We start from the raw sequence: 17,133 nt of genomic DNA on the forward strand, positions 1-17,133 counted from the left end.
ATGGCTTAGGTGGAGGGGTCCCTGCAGATCATCCAACCTCCCTGCCATGGGCTGGGTTGCCAACCACTAGATTGGTCCTTTGATTCAATCCTCTATGGCACAGTGCTGCAGCGAGGGCAGGACTCTCATCCACGCAGTTTTGGCAGAATGTGAGCTCCCTTCCAGCTGTGCTCAGTGGATTTCAATTATTTGGGGTGAGGATATTGTTCCTATCCATTCACATTGTGTCAAGCCACAAACCCAGTGGCAAATTTCAGCCTTTTTGCAGCTCATGAAAAAATAACCTGCTTTTTATCTGCAGCAAATAGCATCGCCTGGGTCTTATCATGGCAAATTCTCTAATGGCTCTCCAAGCATTAAACAGCCCTCACCTGTCTATAGGGCCGTGCTAATCTCTTCCCAGCTGCTATCCTGCTGGAGCAGGGGCTGGTTTTAAGAATTTGGTCAATAATAAGGGTGGTTGGGTTTTCTTTTCTAATGCAGGGAAAATAGTGAGAGATTTCTTGGTTTAATTGTAGCATTATTCTCATTCTGATTTCATTTTACACGGGAGGAAACAAGCACCTATATTCTAACCCCAGGTTCGCTTTATAGGGTACAGCAATACGGAGAACGGTCAGCAGCTAGAAACCGTTTCTCAAATTCTCCAGGAAGAACTATTTCTTTCTTTTTTTGCAGACAACCTACTTAAGAAATCTCATGGGGCAAACGTGCAACTCAAACCCTTTCTTTCTGCATTTACTGCCTGACATCGCTCTCCTCTGCCTGCATGAGCTGGTTCAGGTCAGCATTGGAACTGGGGCTCTACTGCCCTTTCCAGCCAAGGATCTGAAGGTGACAGGGGAGGCAAAGTCCCCATTCTACCCAGCGCTGTGGGTTTCCTGAGGCTCAGCTAGGAAGAAGGACCCTCTCCAATCCTCAAGCCGTCAGATCCCGCAGCAGAAGGGAGGCTGTTTGTTTAGACCTATGTGGGTTAGGCAGCTCAGACTTTATTCTTGCACTTTGATAGGTTCCTAAATGAAAATCCAATAATATTTTAAGCAGAACGAGTTCCCATGAAAGTCATTTCTAAATCGCTTGGCTCATCCTACCTGTCGGCTGGATCCTCCATCCCCACTGCGCTAAGCTGGGTGTAACAGCACTGCTCCCAGCCCTACTCCCCTGTGCTGAATCCGGCCCCAGCAGGGCAGCACCCGCTCCACTGCTTTAATGAACATGTAAATAGATGGGAGGCTTCTGGGCAGGGTGACCCTCCCGTCAGGAAGTTCTCCAAAGCAGCTCGGAGAAATAATACTTTATTCCTGGCCGTGCAAATAACTGATAGGGACTGGCTAAGAAGGGTTCATGCAAATACTCCCGAATTAAGCTCCGTCTGAAGTGAGAAAGGGAAGATGATAAACACACCCGGCTTTAAAACTGCAAAATATGCTTTGCAGGCATGAAACCGGAGCAGTAACAAAACTATCTGACATCATATTAAACAGCAAAGCATTTCTTATTCTCAGGGCTGCAGTTACCTAAAACCAGAGTCCCATTAAAGAGTCCTAACTATTATTTACATTTCTAAATCTTAAAACCATTAACAAAAGCCACTTAATTCAATTACTTTCCCTGGGCGCCGATGCTATTACATTATTGTCACGAAGCTGAGTTTCTCTCTTTTCTTAATTCATTCCTCTTTTCTCTGCACTGAGTGCCTCCCCCTCCTCCCAGTCTCCCTCTCCCCAATGTCATTGTGTAGAACTAATGGGGTAAACTGAAATGGTATCTGTCCTCATTGACAGGTTTATGAGAATTTAATAAAGCGTGGCGCGGATAAAATGAGATATTACAAGGCCACACAAAGCTGATTGACTTCTCCACGTCAGCATTTTTATTTGGTTATTTATTTATTTCTTCTCAACGCGGGGGTGATCTCACCAGTCCAGAGGAGATGAAGGGAAAGGACAATGCGGAGGAACATGAAGGACCGATTGATCGATCAACTTCTTCACTGTGCAGTTGGGCCTTGCTGCTCTGCACTTTGCTGGTCGCTGGGAAGATGGCCCCTCCAGCACTCCCTGTGTCTGCATACCAGTGACTGCTTCCTCCCATTGGGGGTCCACAGGGCTTCGCCATCAGTGTTGTGAACCGAGCCTCTGGTTGTGCTGGCACCAATGCACAGCCTGAATGGGGCAGAGAGGTGCTGTGTGAGTTGTGTGTCTGTATAGGCATGAGATGTGGGGTGTTAAAATGGTCCCTCTACACCCACCTGGTGAGCCCACCCCATGCCCAGAGCACCCAGAGCCAATTGGTGCATGATAATCACAGCCTGTAACTGGATTTGGAGGGTCCCCAAGAAGGAGGATGTCGCCAACCTGTTCCAACAAGGCACGGGGCTGCCCTGCACCTCAGCTTCCCCTCTGCTCTATGACCACCCTGCCCGTGTAATGTGAACTGCAGAACACTAGCAGGTCTGCACAATCAAATCTCCTCTCCAGGACTTACGGGGAAATCAGTGTGGATTTTTAAGTGTGTTTGCTCTCATCCCATGGCACACAGGGAGAGCTGGAAATCCAGCCAGTGCAGTAACTGGCTGGTTGTCTCCCTCTCCTGGCCTCAAAAAGCAGAGCTCAGAAGAAAAAGAAAAAAAAAGGAAGGAAAAAAAAAGAAAAATGTGGGGTCTGTGTTTCCCATGCAAGGAAAAGCGTGATACTGGTGACCAAGGGCTCAGCGCAGCCACACTCAGAGATGCACCAGGACCACGTTCACCATTTAGGACCCCATTTAAATTTTTATCCCAAACTCTGGAATAACATTTATCTGGAAGAAGGCTGTCAGGATTAAATGTGAGGCTGCTCCTGCTAGACTCAAAACTAGGTTTCATGGGGGAACAATTTTATCCATTTCTCTCTTTCTCCTATACGCAGTCAGATGGGTGGCAGAGGTACCTTAGCAGACACTGTGCTGGATTGAAGGCAAAGTCCTGTGCACAACAGTAAATCCTCATAGCCACGGTGCTCAGGTCTCTCAGCACTGACCGTATGCAGAACCAAGCCCTGCAGAGATGCCCTGCCTAGCAAAAATTCCCAGGTTTGGATGGAGCAAAAGCAAATCTTGCATCATTTTATACGGGCTCTTCAAACCGCCTGAAATCAAAGCGTTTCTCCCTCAAAACTTGGGCTATCCCATCAACACATAACTCAGAAAAGAGCCTTCTGCTTCATTCAGCGCCCCTTGCAAATCGAGGGCACAAAGCAAGTTTTTAGAAAGCGAAAGACTCGTGAGAGGCCGATTTCCACCGGGCCAGCAGCTCAATCCTGCTCTCTGGTGGCTCACATTCGAAAGGCCAACTGCATCCAACAGCACTATCTTCCTAAGCACCTTGTTTCCCCGTGGGCTAGAGGGGAGTTTGTGCTCTATTTTCTTTATTAAAAACCTTAAGATATAGTTCAAAAAGAGATGGATACCATTAAGGGTTTGACATTTGCCACTTGCCTTACAACCCATCCAACAGCCTTTCCTCGGCTGACCCTGTCTATGCATCCGCCAATATTGTGCCTCCTTGCTGAATCATAGAATATCCCGAGTTCCACTTCTGCTGTGCTCATCACCACCATCGGGATCCCAGAGCTGGACAACCACTGCTTGTGGTCCCAGGAATGGTTTCATTAATTCAACACACCATGAGGCAGCATCTTTGTGGATTCAATAGGAGGAGAGGGAATGGCCTCAAGTTACACCAGGGGAAGTTCAGATTGGATATTAGGAAAATTAGTGGTGATGCAGTGGCACAGCTGTCCGGGGAGGTGGTGGAGTCACCATCCCTGGAGGTGTTCAAGAAACATGGAGACGTGGCATGAAGGAACATGGTTTAGTGGGCAGCACTGGTGGTAGGATGGTTGGACTGGATAGAGTTCTTTTCCAACCGTAATGATTCCATGATTCTATGAGCTCATGAAGCCAAGTCTCATCCCTTGCTGCTCAGAGGAGCATTTGACCATTTTCTCCATGTTGCCTTCAACCTGTCCAGTTGACAGTCAACACGCACTACAGGAACAGTCAACACAGTCACACTGACAGTCAACAGTGGTGACCCCTTATGCTTTACTCTGCAATGTGCATTAAGGAAGGAGCCAAACTTTTCTATTCTGGCTCTGCTCCTGTTCCCGAATCACAAGAAGTGCTCAGCACATAAATGTATGTAAATCTGTGGCAGTATATCCGCAATACCCTGGTGTCTCCTGCTCTCCTCCTCCCTCCGAGCTGCTGGAGTAATTACAGTGTAGCAGTGCCAACACCAAGAATTTCTGCTGATGAATGCACTCAATCTAAACACAGTTTTATGTATCATTAATTCCTTTAGCATTCAAAAAAATAACTTTTTTGATGGCAGATAATACTGTAATCACTCACAATTGCCAACACAATTATCTTCATTCAGCTGTGTAAAGCAACTACTGGAGTAATTCTAGATGCTTAAATATTTTTCTCTCTCTCCCTCCTCTTTTTTTTTTTTTTTTTTTCTCTTTAGTTTTTAATGTTCACATGTTTACATGCAAAGCTGTTCTGATTTGGGTTGTTGTAAGATGGGCACTGCTAGAAATGAGTCCTCACTCCTTAATGAGTCCTCACTCCTTCATTTGTGTAGGGAGGAGGTTTTCAGAGCCTGACCTCAGTGCTTTCAAGGTGCACTGTTTGCTTAAGTTTGCTTAAAGTGGTTTTAAACAACCCCAGAGATCTCCCAGAGAACCATAGAATCATTAAGGTTGTAAAGACCACTAAGATCATCTAGAGCAACTGTCAAAGAACATCCATGATCCTGGGGACCTGTTCAGCTTTTCCTTCCTTCCCACCAAGGGACCATAAAATAGCAGCACCACACTTGATACAGCACAGCTGACTGGACATGAGAAGCACTTCCCAATATCCCATGTCCCTTTCTAGCCAGAAAGCAAGAGAATTAAGAGAATTTAGCATAGCAAATGGATGCATCTGCACCTATTTGTTATGTTTCTCACCTAAAAGTCACCCAGGCTGGGAATAAGGAGACAAGGGAAAATATCTTGCATATTATGTCATCCGTAATGTTGATGGGAATACTATGATGAATCCTTTTGTTCTTGCGAGTTGATGAGCTAACTAAGTAGTGAGCCAGCTAGTGATCCCCATCCTGCCCCCTGTGTAAGAAGCAAGTGCCCAAGGAGCAAAAGATCATCTACTGATAGGGGTGTCTTCTATAGGTAGAGCTATCTACAAGGTGAATGCCAAGGGTGTCACCAAGTGGATTGTTTGGTTGAAACATGCCATTTACTTACAGAGAGGAGAAATGAAGAAGACAGATTGCTGTGAATGTAACTTGGATCTGATTGCAGAGGGCCAGGCCCTGGCAAGGGGGATTGGTAGTGGTGGCAGGTAGTTAACTGCTGGGAGCAACCTGATAGCAATAGGGTGAAATGGGAGAATGGTAGTGCGTGTGTTCCTGGTGACAGAGAACTATTGCTCATTGCTTCTTCAGACAAAAAGGGCAGTAAGTGCAATCAGCCAAGGACAGCAAACAGGAGATGCTGCTTCCTGGAGTGTGTGGATACGCTGTGAATGCCAGAGCTGGATTGCTTCACCCAAGAAACATCTATCTGCACATGCACACAGCTATTCGTCACTAAAACTTGAGAAGCCAGACATCTCCAGACGCCAGGAGATGGCGTTGGAAAACATTCCTGTGTGCTTACCATGCCCTTGGGGTCTGCTCTCAGCTGCTGTCAGACCAACCGGTCCTGCCAACAGTGTGTGCTGTGCATTTCTGTCCCTCCCACAGTAAACACAGCTTTGTGGCACCGCTGGGGCAATGTGGGAGAGGCAGGGGCAAGATCCATCCTAATATCTATCATCCCAAAGTTTGAACTTTGCTAATGTGTATGGAGATAAAAGCAAGACCTTGCTACCCTGCTGCCCTCGGTCTGCATGGGAGTGCAGTGCCCTGGGGAGGGCTCTGTGATCATCTGAGCCCCACTGTCTGAAAGGCAGAGAGGAGAAAAGAATGAGAGAAAAAAAACACAAGGTCTAGGAAACAAAGGCTATTCTTGCATGTAATATGCTTGACCCAGATAAACAAGGAGCTGCTTGTCCTCAGACAGAGAGCAAGAAGCTGTAAGCAATGAGTTAAAAGAGCTGAATATTCCCAAGGCTGAATATCGCCATCAGCAAAGCCGATGCCAGGACTCTTTGTGCATGGAGCTGCATTTCAGCCCAGGGCAGTTGTGCCAGGGCAGCCCTGACAGCTGGAAGGCTGAGGGAAAGCAGGTGGCCTGAACCACAACAGCAGGAAGCCGGGGCTGGAGATGTGGAACACTCTGCGGTGTCCTGTAGCTCAGCTCTGCATCTGTCAGGGCTGGCTTAGGCACAGTGTGTCCTGCAGGGAGATAGTGGGAGGGAGAAGATAGTCCAAACCCTTCCCAGCAGGTTTTCCAAACTCAAATATTTGGGCATGAACTTTTGCAAACAGTGAGTGGTTGTTTTTTTTCGTGTTTTTTTTTTTTTTTTTTTTTAAGACAGACTCATGGAAGGCCAGTGAGAAGGTAAAGGTGTTGGAGCTCCCCTCGAACCTAAGCATAGGGCCTTAGTAAGACGCTGCTTTCCACTGGAGGATGCAGCCACGAGCAAAGCACAGCACCATGCCGTGCTCTACTTGCCCTGAAGCAGACGGCTGGCATGTTAACTGTTTCTCCCCCCCCCCTCTTTTCCTCTCACTGGCCCCCCCTGCTCTCTCGGCGTGCTCAGTCAAGGTTGCAGCCACACAGCTGATAAGTCGCAGCGGGGCGGTTACACACACATCCTCCCCAGCACAAAGCGAGAGCAGCACACGTTATCAACAGAAGAACCGCAGGGCTCTATCCGGAGCGCTCCCCGCTGCCCAACCCTGCGCCCAAGCAGCGAAGCGGTTAACTCGCTCCGCAGGGCCCGGCCCAGCCCGCCCTGCCAGGCGGTCCTCCCCGGGTTTTCCTCCCTCCTCTCCACCTCCGCGGGCAGCCCGAGGCCGGCGGGGCGTGGAGCGGTATGCGGGCGGCCGTGCCTTCGGTGCCTGCCGTGCTGTGCGGCTCGGCCGGGCTGTTGCTGCTGCTCCTGCGATGGCGGCGTTGGAGGGGGCTCTGGAGGAAGGTGAAGGAGGCTCGGGAGAGGCAGGAGAGAGGCTTGGAGCAGATGGACAAGGCTGTGCGCGCATTTCGGCAGCAGGTGGGTGCAGGAAGCTGCGTTCTCCCCACCCCTGGCAGGGTTCGGATGAGTTCCCCTGATCCCACGTGTGCTGAGGACGGGGAGAGAACAGGGCTTCCTTCCTTCGGGCCGATGAGCAGCAATGCCTGCAGTTTCTGGGCAGGTGTTTGGGAGTGAGGATCGTGGGTCCTCATCTGCAGTAATTCTTTAATTTTGAATGCTGTATGGCTGCACCCCGCAGAGATGTGGCCGGAGCGCCGCTGATGATCGTGGTGTGGTGGGAGGGAAGGGAAGGGCTGCCCGCATCGTGGCGGTTGAGTGCAGGAGTCAGCAAAAAGCCGCTCGCAGCAGCAAGAGAAGGAAAATCCCAACGCCACGTTTAAAGCGCTATTTCTGCCTCCTGGCCTCACCCGCCATGGTTTTACGCTCAGCCTCCCGCTCGTTAAGGAGCCGTAGGAAATGGGAGAGGCCGTATTTTCTAGCAGAGGCCAAAGTTCGGCGGCACGGCGAGACCCAAGGACAGCTGGCAGGCTGTGGGGGCTGCTCGCCACAAAGCCGGCACGCCGTGCTCTGCGGTCACATCCAGCTGCCCAGCTTGTGGTTCAGAGCCCAGCGTGAATCTGGTGCTCATCCCTGCTAGGGAGATTTCTGCTGGCCCCAGATGAACTCCCTGCATTCAGCCAATTTGTGAGCTCCCTTGGTGATGCCAGCAGCTCTGGCACCACGCTGTTTTCATTCTTTGCTGAGCAATATCTAAGAATGTGGCCAGTTCCCCCCACAGTTCAGTCAATCATGTATTACAGAGCATCTCCTTCAGGGTCCAGCTGAGACCTGTCTGAGCACAACAGAGCCGAGGAAGACCGAAGACTGAGCCAGTCTGGCTGGGAAGACAGGACTGCAGAAAGTTTGGGTTTTTGCTGACCCTGTGGGTTTGATTCCATTACCAGGAGCAAATATTACGTCTGACCACTGAACAGCATTTATTTTTAGGATGGAATACAGTGGGTTCCAGGGGAAGAGGAGAACCCCATCAGTTAACCTAACCATGTCCAACCTTTCCCATAGCATCCCTCGGTGAACTTGGTCTCCATCCTCTCGCTGTCTTTGCCGGAGCTCTCCAAGAAAATCCAGGAAGGTTCCCTCCCTCCGGAGCATGTCTTCTATGCCTACGTGGGAAAGGTGAGAGCTAGGTGCCTGGTGTCATGGCCTTGGGCTTGGTTTGGAGCAATGAGGAGTGGTAAGCACCACCTTGCACCTGTGTAGCCCACATCTTTGCAAGGGCAAGTGTTGGGGTTTGGCACGAAAGCATCTTGGCAAGGAACAAAAAGGGCTTCCTGATGCCAGGTGGGGAGGTGGGGAAGCAGGAAGAGACAAGTGTGCTTTTCAGAATGTGGTTGTCCAACACCGCAGGCTGTGTCTCATGTGTAGGCTTTGTCTCTTTTCCCAAGGCCCTCCAGATTGCTAGAGAAACAAACTGCATCACGGAGTACATGCAGGAAAGTGAGACCCAGCTCCAGCACACAAAGCCTGGGGAGAAGAAGGGTTTGCTCTATGGGGTGCCTGTCAGCATCAAGGACTCCATCAACTGCCAGGTACCACCAACATGATGTGACCGAGCTTTGAAATTGGGTGGTGGGGGGAAGTTTAACCTCAGCTTCATGCCATAGCTGATGCAGAATACGCTTGCTGTGGTGGATGATAGGATTTGCTGCCCATTTCCCACACAAGCCAACAGAGAAGGCTGGTTGGATTTTGTTAGCAATACACCACGCAATGTATGTGTTCTGGATGGTGCGTGCACATACTTTTAGATTGAGATAAAAATACAGGGTTTGGGGAAAAGTGCAATCCTGCATTTGGAAACCTGGTTGTACTCTGCCCCCAGGGCCATGACTCTATGTTGGGGTTTGTGAAAAACATCGATAAGCCCGTGGCAGAGGACAGCGTGCTGGTGCAGGTGCTCAAGAGACAAGGGGCAATTCCATTTGTGAAAACCAATGTTTCCCAGTCCCTCATCAGGTACATGAGCAGTTGGGGCTGGGTTTCTATCAAGTCTTTTTCTCATTTCACACTTCTTTTTAAATAATGACCCCATCACAGAACAGCTTGGGTTGGGTTGGAAGTGACCTCAAAGATCATCTCGTTTCAACCCCGCTGCTGTGGGCAGGGTTGCCAACCAGCAGATCAAGCACCAGAGCCTTGGTGTCTCTACACTTTAATGCCACTCAGAATGAAAATTCATTCTAGCTTCACATGAAACAAAGACAAAGGAGAGCAGGAGAAGAGGAGAAGAGGAGAAAAAATGCCACCCTTCTTTCCTGTGCTGGGTGTTTTGAAATACCTTTTTTTTTTTTTAATTTATTTTTATTTAATCTAATTAACACCTCAGCAGCAGGCCTGGCAGGGCCAGTGCAAATGTATGTATGGAAGAGGAGGCTCATTAGCTAGTTAACCTTAGATTATCCTGTTTCCAAACCTGCTGTTGTGTCTGCCAAGACTGCTCGCAATGTTATTGATGTGGGGTGAGGTCAGGTGTACTGTCCTGCTCATGTTCCTCTGCCCTGCCAAGTGACCTGTGGCAGTGCATTTCTGGGGACAGCTTGTCACATCCCGCCCATAAGGGGAGGGAAGGAGTGAGCAGGTTCTGTATCAGCAGTTGTCTGTGCTCCCCTCATGTGCACACTCTCTATCTCTCCAGCTATGACTGCAATAACTTAATCTTCGGTCAGACGTGTAACCCCCTGCTCTACACCAGAACTCCTGGAGGCTCCTCCGGTGGAGAAGGGGCACTCATAGGAGGAGGTGGGTCCATCCTGGGCTTTGGCACAGACTTAGGAGGGAGCCTGCGTTTCCCTGCTGCCTTCTGTGGGATCTGTGCGCTCAAACCTACCGGGAACAGACTCAGGTACTGCGAGTGATCATGGAATCATAGAATGGCATGGGTTGGAAGATACCTTAAACATTAATGAGTTCCAAACCCCATGCTGCAGGCAACACTGCCAGCTACAGGCTGTAATCTCTCAGGGTGACACCCGCCACCACCTGTTTTGTTGTGCTGGGATGCTCCTGTTTCTGTGGGCAAGAGGAAATGTGGGAGGTACCAGGAAGGGCTCACTTCTCCCTCCTGCCCAGACACTTTCTGGAGGAGGGAAGCATCAGTTCCCCCACTACAGAGGCAGTGGAAGATTCTACACCTGCATGCTAAGAATGTATAATTGTTTCTGATGGGTCAGATATCGACCATTCTGGCCTAGGTTGGGTGTTACTTGGGCTTCCCCTTCAGCCAACCTCAGCATCTGCAAAGGGAGGGCAATGTGTTCCTTTCTCTGAAAATTCAGTGGCTGTCTTTTGTTTCTCTTTGCAGCAAAAAAGGAGTCATTTCTGGTATCTTTGGGCAGAAGTCAGGTAGGAACTGGCAGTTGCCCTGCAGGAAGGGAAGAAAGGCAAGGTTGGGAAGGACTTTGAGCTAGCTAGAGTTAGCTTCTCCTACGTGTTCAAAGAGAAAAGCAGGTTCCTTTTCAAGGACTCTTTCAGAGAGACACCTGCATGCCCAGCTCTGGAGAAGAATGCTGGAATATGCATGAGTTGTGTGTTACACAAACCCAGATACATCTTCTAACCCTCCAGCTTGCTGTGATGTCTGCCACGGCTTTGTGGGAGGTGGGGTTAGTGGTTGGAAGGATGTCTTTAGTTGTGATCCATGAAGATATTGTTCTACTTTGTAAGCTGTGCAATGGAGAGATATTGTTGGATAACAACTCTGGGTCTGTAGCCATGGGGCTGTTGGTGGGAAGGGACCTATAGGCTCTCCTAGTCCTGGTTATAAAAGGAGCTGCTGCTAACACAAAACTAAGTCAGAATGATGCCAAGAGGGGGACATGTCCCTTTAAAGACCTTCTGCCATAAAAGCTTTCTGGTTTCCCTTAGTGACCCCAGCTGTGGGGCCGATGGCAAAAGATGTGGAGAGCCTGGCACTGTGCATGCGAGCACTGCTGTGCGAGGACATGTTCAACCTGGACAGCACTGTTCCTCCCCTTCCCTTCAATGAAGAGGTAAGGGACCTGGCAGGGGATGCAGGGCTGTGAGAAGAGCTGTTGTTTTTTAGGCAAAGTGCCATTGGCGTGCCTAAGACCTGCGATGTAATGTGGTTTGGTATGATGGTGAGATAAGTGCCCTGCCCTGCGTCGTGTGTGTGCTGTTGGCTTCTGGCAGTCTTTCTGCTAGAGCTTTTCCTTGTTCTGCAGGTGTATTCCAGTACACAGCCCCTCCGCATAGGCTATTATGAAACAGATTTCTTCACCATGCCGAGCCCTGCCATGAGACGTGCTGTTCGGGAGACAAAGCAGCTCTTGGAGGAGGCTGGCCACACGGTAGGGTGTTGCATGAACCCAACAGACGTGCTTCAGCTGTGCTTCCTTTTGGCTTCAGGACCCAGGAGTGACCATAAAGCACATTTGTCAGGGAAGGGGCCTTCAATCTGTTCAACTTCCCACAACATTTCAGGTTGGGTATTAGGAAGAATTTCATCTCAGAAAGACTGGTGATTGGAAAAGGCTGCCAGGGGAATTGGTGGAGTCCCTGCCCCTGGAGATGCTTAAGGAAAGAGTGGATATGGTACTTAGGGACATGGTTAGTAGGCAGTATTGGTGGTAGGTGGACAGTTGGATTAGATGGAAGTCTGTCCCAACCATAATGATTCTGGGACTGTATGAACATTCATAAATAAACCCATTTCACCTCTTGTGTGTGATGTTCTTTGGCAGGCAGTTCCAGAGGTGTACTGCATGTAGCATGCTTGGAAAGCCACAGACTGGTTTTGTATCTGGAAACCAGGACACATGGAGAAAATAAAGGGGCAGATGCAGATGGCAGCTCATCTGTAGCCAAGCAGTCCTTGTGCTCTCTGTCCTTCGCTGCTGGTTTTGGAGGGTTCCTTGTGCTCTGGGGTTGGTTGGATATCAAATGGCTGAGCCCCTCCTGAAAGGATGTCAGAAGGACCCCAGCTTGGGCCTTTGCTAGCCTTTGATGGCTCCTGCCATGCAGCTTTGTTGTGCTTGTGCCACTGACACCTCATCCGTTGTCCTTCCAGCTGGTGCCCTTTGAACTTACAAATGTGGACTACTCGCTTTATAACTTCTGCTTCAGGGGAATGTTTGCAGATGGAGGTGTCACTTTTCTCAAGAATTTGTGAGTATAACCCAAAATAGCTTGTGTGATTGGTGCCTGTCTATGGAAGTCCTCCCTAGACTTGGGCAGCAGATCTACTGAATATGGACAGTGGCTGATCTGCAGAGGGATTTACTGGGCAGCTTATATTCAAGAGATTAAGTTGAACTTTGGCTCTGTTTAAGACTGCTACCGGCCTTGGCAGATCAAAGGAAACTGGGTGCAGAGCCTGTAAAACCATGGGAAACAGGGGAGCCCCAGAGGAAATGAGAAAACCTTCTTCTCATTGAGATATGCTATTTAGAGGAGTTGGTCCTGTGCAAGTTGATCTCCTGTAATTGCTTTCTAATACTGTTCAGCTAAACACTCTTCTTCTCTTTCAGTGAAGGGGAGCTGGAGAAAGGCAACTTGGGGATATTCTTCTGGTTGGCAAAGTCACCAAACTGGATGAAAACTCTGCTGTCCTGGATTACCAAACCCTTTGTAAGGTGCACTACTTCCTAGCTTAGATGAAGTCAAGCAATAGGTGTCTCCTGTTGCAGTAAGACTTAACCAGAGGGAACTCTCCAGGCTTTGCATACTGGTTGTGCTTAGACACTTCTCCTCCAAACTGGAGAGATACTATTTCTGCCCCCTCTCCCCATTTTGGGGAAAAGCCACAAGTCCTGCCTGAGCACTACATTTGTGATGCAGATGTCTGAGAGGACAGAGCTGGGATTAATGTAAGCTATTTTCTTGACTGCTTTCTCTTTGTCAGGTGCCTCGGTTGTCAAATGTCATAAGAAGTTTGAGAGCAAAGTAAGTAAATGCCAAACATGAGGGTTTGGGTTTCTCTTCAGAGAGCAGCAATGTTTGCTACATTAGGGATACTTCCCTGGCTGCATGCATCTGAGAAAATACAAGGCAGAAAATACAAGGGAGGGAGCAAACTGAGAGCTGTTTATATCCATGTCATAACTAGCACTGCAGAGCTTTGCCAACTGTTGTAGCGCTGAGGATGGAAATAAGGGCGGGCACTTGCAGCCTCTTGCTTATGAACTGGATGAAGTTTGCAGGAGTGAAATGTGCTGACTGCTTTGCTACTGGTTAATGCATCTGTCATGCAATGAGGGGAAAGCTTGAGCTTTGCCAAAATCCTCCCTTGGCTGCAGCTCCAGGAGCAGAGCTCACTGGTGCCCATCTGCTATTTGATGCTTTTCTCTGCCCACAAAGCTGCTCTGTGCAATACTTCTCACTAACTTGCATTGGTTTTGCTTCCTTTTTCAGCACGGTGGAAGAACTCTGGAGTCTTCATCATGAAATTGAGGTAAAGCATAGGTATCCCAACCTTTCAGCTTGCCTGGGCCACATTGAGTGAAAAGGATTTGTCTTGAGCCACATACAAAGTATATAATAGAGTTAAGCTATAGAACTAACTAACTTTTTAAATATTATTTTTAATTAAAATATAAAAAAGAGCAGCAAAAATGTAAAATTAGTGGGATATTTGACTTAATTTTTGTGAAGCTAGCGCATCAGGCTGGTTCACTGGAAGTGGCTGCAGTTCTTAGTGAGCTCTCAAGGTTTTCATCAGAGATTTTTGATGAAGTACAAGAAGGGTAAAAATTCAAATATTCAGTCAAATATGATGATTTTTTTTTTTGAAGTCTTGAAACCTCATATAGAAAAATATGCTCACATTTTTTGCTGTTCACAGGGTTGGGTTTAGTCAGTGTAACAAAATGCATGTGATTATTTGCAGTAACTTGAGCTGGCCATAATTTAAGTTTCATATTGAACTCTGTTATGGTTTTGAAACATAGCACAGACAAGTTGATTTTCACCAGGAAGACAGGTGTGTAACTCATTTAAATTAGCAGTGACATCCCCCAGAAATGCTAACTCTCTGAGCCATTTTCATCTTCGTACTCTGGCACAGATTTTTCCTTTGACTCCATGAAGAATTTGATTTCATTTCACAAACCATAAAATCTGTTCAGCATTTTACCCCAGCTTAGCCACCTTCCTTCAGAAAAGTGAATTATGTCCACAATAAAAACATACCATCCATACCTTTCAGGAACAACTGGACTAGCAATGAGCCAGTCCCTTGGACTTGATGAAGTTACAGCTTTGATGACAATCTGCATGACATTATCCATCTTCAAAGCTTTTGCACATAGATTTTCTTGATGTATGATGCAATGATATTTCATCACATGTGAGTTGCTGGCAGCAATTGCATCATCTCTTATTTTATGTCTCTTTTTTTCCAACCATTGCTTATCGGTAGCTATGCCAGATCTGTTGACAAAGGTTAAAGAAAATTGCTTTAATGTATTTTTTTTCCTGCCTCATCCAATTCAAGAGATTTATTGTGTCTTCTACAGGCACCAAGGAAGCCATTTCCTCAGTGGCATTATATTCATTACCAGCAACTCCTATAAAAATGGCACATCAAGCCATACCTGTAGCATCAGTACTTTCATCTGTCACCAAAGCTTAAAATTTGACATTAGCAGCTTTATTTCCCAAATTTCTTTCAATGGACTTTCTATTTTTTTTCAGTTCTCTCATCCACAGTTTTTCTTTTTTTAGGTTCTGTTTTCTTTTGAGATACCATGAGATGGGTTGAAATATTAGTATTGGTAATCACTGTTATACTCTCCAAGTGGTACAAGGGCACATAACATGTAGCACACACAGGTTTCAGTGTGACTGTGTGTGATGATGTGACAGGTGAGGTTAGCACTGCACTACACCCTTCCCTTCTCCTGGTTTCAGCTGAGGCAGCGTTAATAGCACATTGCTCTTTGGTTGTTGCTGTGTGATGGGTATGCTGGGCCTGGCTTCTCAGTAGAGAAGAGCTGCCATGGCTCCCCAAGAGCCACTGGATTTTAGGATTTGGACTGATGTGGTTCACCCCACAGCTGATGGAGCCCAGCAGGGCTTCAACCATAGGACAGTGCATCCATCCCACTGACCACCGGTGTGCTTGCCCCTCAGGAGTCTTGCCACCAGTTCATCGCCCAGTGGAAGAAGCTGAATCTGGACGTGATGCTTTGTCCCATGCTGGGCCCAGCTCTCCTTATTGGCTACCCAGCAAAGCTTTCAGGTAGGACTGCCTGGTTGACCTCAAGCCATAGCCTCCCTGCCAGTGTAAATGGGAAGCATTTTTCCTCCTTCCCCTGCTTTCTGAGGCACTGGGCAGCAGTGGGAAGAACTCAGCTCTTGGGCAGCTTGGCTTCTGGACAACCACCCTGGTGTGTGCAGGAACCAAGGGGCAGGCTTCCATCCTGCAGCCACTGAGTTCGCAGCACAGATGCCTATTAGTTGGAAGTGGTGTTGGGCATTCACGTGTGCTATGGTCAAACAAAGAGGGGGGTGAAGGTTTTTCCTGTTGCTGTGAGCTCCCTTTTTCCCCCAGTGGCAGTCAGCTACACCATGCTCTACAACTCCTTGGACTTCCCTGTTGGTGTTGTCCCCGTCACGTTGGCGACGGATGAGGATGAGAAGGAGCTGAAGAACTACCAAGGCTATTTCCGAGACTGGTGGGACCGGGGCCTGGCAACGGTGAGTTGTGCCAGGTCCCCTGGGGGGTACAGTGTCCCCATCTCATCTCTGCCATATCCCCTACCTTCTCCCTTTTCTTTCTGCCATAGGCTTTTAGCAGTGCCGAGGGGATGCCGGTGGCTGTGCAGTGTGTGGCCTTGCCGTGGCAGGAGGAGCTGTGCCTCCGGTTCATGAAGGAAGTGGAGACGCTGGTCATGAAGAAAAACATGATTGTCTGAGTCCTCACCCAGAGCGGGATTTGAGCTCAGAGCGGTGCAAGCTGCCCTCGCATCTCACCTGCCTGCAGGACTGGCATTCCCATCCATGATTGGGTGGATTGTGGAAAAGTGAGATGAGGTCAAATGTTTACACCAATTTACCCAATACAGTGATTTTTGTTAGTGGAAAGTCTGTTTCAGGTGTGTTTTTGTGGGGAGGTTTGGTGGTGGGTTTTTTTGGTTTTTTTTTTTTGGACATGTTATCTAAGACACTCAGATTCCTGCTTTCAGTGCCATAGGAAGGGTTTGTGATTCAGTTCTCAGCTCCACAGAAGTTGCATTATGAGGGAGAAAGGTTTTTCCTGTCACGCACCGGCAATCAAAGGTCAAAACTTAAACCTCTGATAAGCAGGGAGGGAGCTGGACCACTTCCCGGATGGTAGAGCTGCTTACACCACACTGGCATGGGTGAGCATAAAGGGGAAAAACTGGTTAGCAACCCCCCATCCCTTAGGTACGCCTTCCTTCCCCAGAGCAGAGGTATAAACAGTACAGCTCGCTGTCTTGCACAAACCCAGCAGCACGCCAGTGTCAGAGCCCTGCTCTGCTGCACATTTGTGCCTTCCATTTGCAGAGGGAGCCAGGCCAGGTTTTCAGCGAGGTCTCACGGCTGCTGGCAGGCACCCACACCGCGATTGGCAGCGGCGGCTGCTCCCAAAAGGCATCTGTGGGTGTCTGAGAAAGGAACTCCACAATGCGTTTTGCTGATGCAACTGTTCACAGATAAATCGAAACAAAGCTTTGACGGGAAAAGGTATGGGTGCTTTGGTTTTAAAGGCATTGTTATTGTTTAAACCAGAGTCATAGAAATGATAGGTTTTCGTCAGGAGCTGGGCAGAGGGGTTAGCCCAGCCTGTCAAATAGCAGCCCCGGAGCTCTAATTCTCTATCAGCAGGCTTTAAAAAAGGAGTGGAAGAGGAAGGGAGGGGAACTTCAGGCATCCCAGGACTGAATGCTATGTAACAAC

The 17,133-nt window shown here is 48.4% G+C and overlaps 1 protein-coding gene across 1 annotated transcript; it reads left to right on the top strand.

Moving 5' to 3' along the window:
• Window positions 1–6,811: 6,811 nt before the first annotated feature.
• Window positions 6,812–16,304, top strand: LOC125693857 (fatty-acid amide hydrolase 1-like). Its single transcript, XM_048946240.1, has 15 exons — window positions 6,812–7,212; window positions 8,257–8,370; window positions 8,640–8,783; window positions 9,077–9,210; window positions 9,890–10,096; window positions 10,556–10,596; window positions 11,119–11,243; window positions 11,436–11,561; window positions 12,281–12,378; window positions 12,741–12,840; window positions 13,115–13,155; window positions 13,624–13,663; window positions 15,343–15,451; window positions 15,764–15,909; window positions 15,999–16,304. The coding sequence occupies exons 1-15, from the start codon at window positions 7,036–7,038 to the stop codon at window positions 16,125–16,127; spliced, it is 1,731 nt and encodes a 576-aa protein (XP_048802197.1). The 5' UTR covers window positions 6,812–7,035; the 3' UTR covers window positions 16,128–16,304.
• The last annotated feature ends 829 nt before the right edge of the window (window positions 16,305–17,133 follow it).

Source organism: Lagopus muta, chromosome 5 (assembly GCF_023343835.1).
Source record: "Lagopus muta isolate bLagMut1 chromosome 5, bLagMut1 primary, whole genome shotgun sequence".
NCBI lineage: Eukaryota > Metazoa > Chordata > Aves > Galliformes > Phasianidae > Lagopus > Lagopus muta.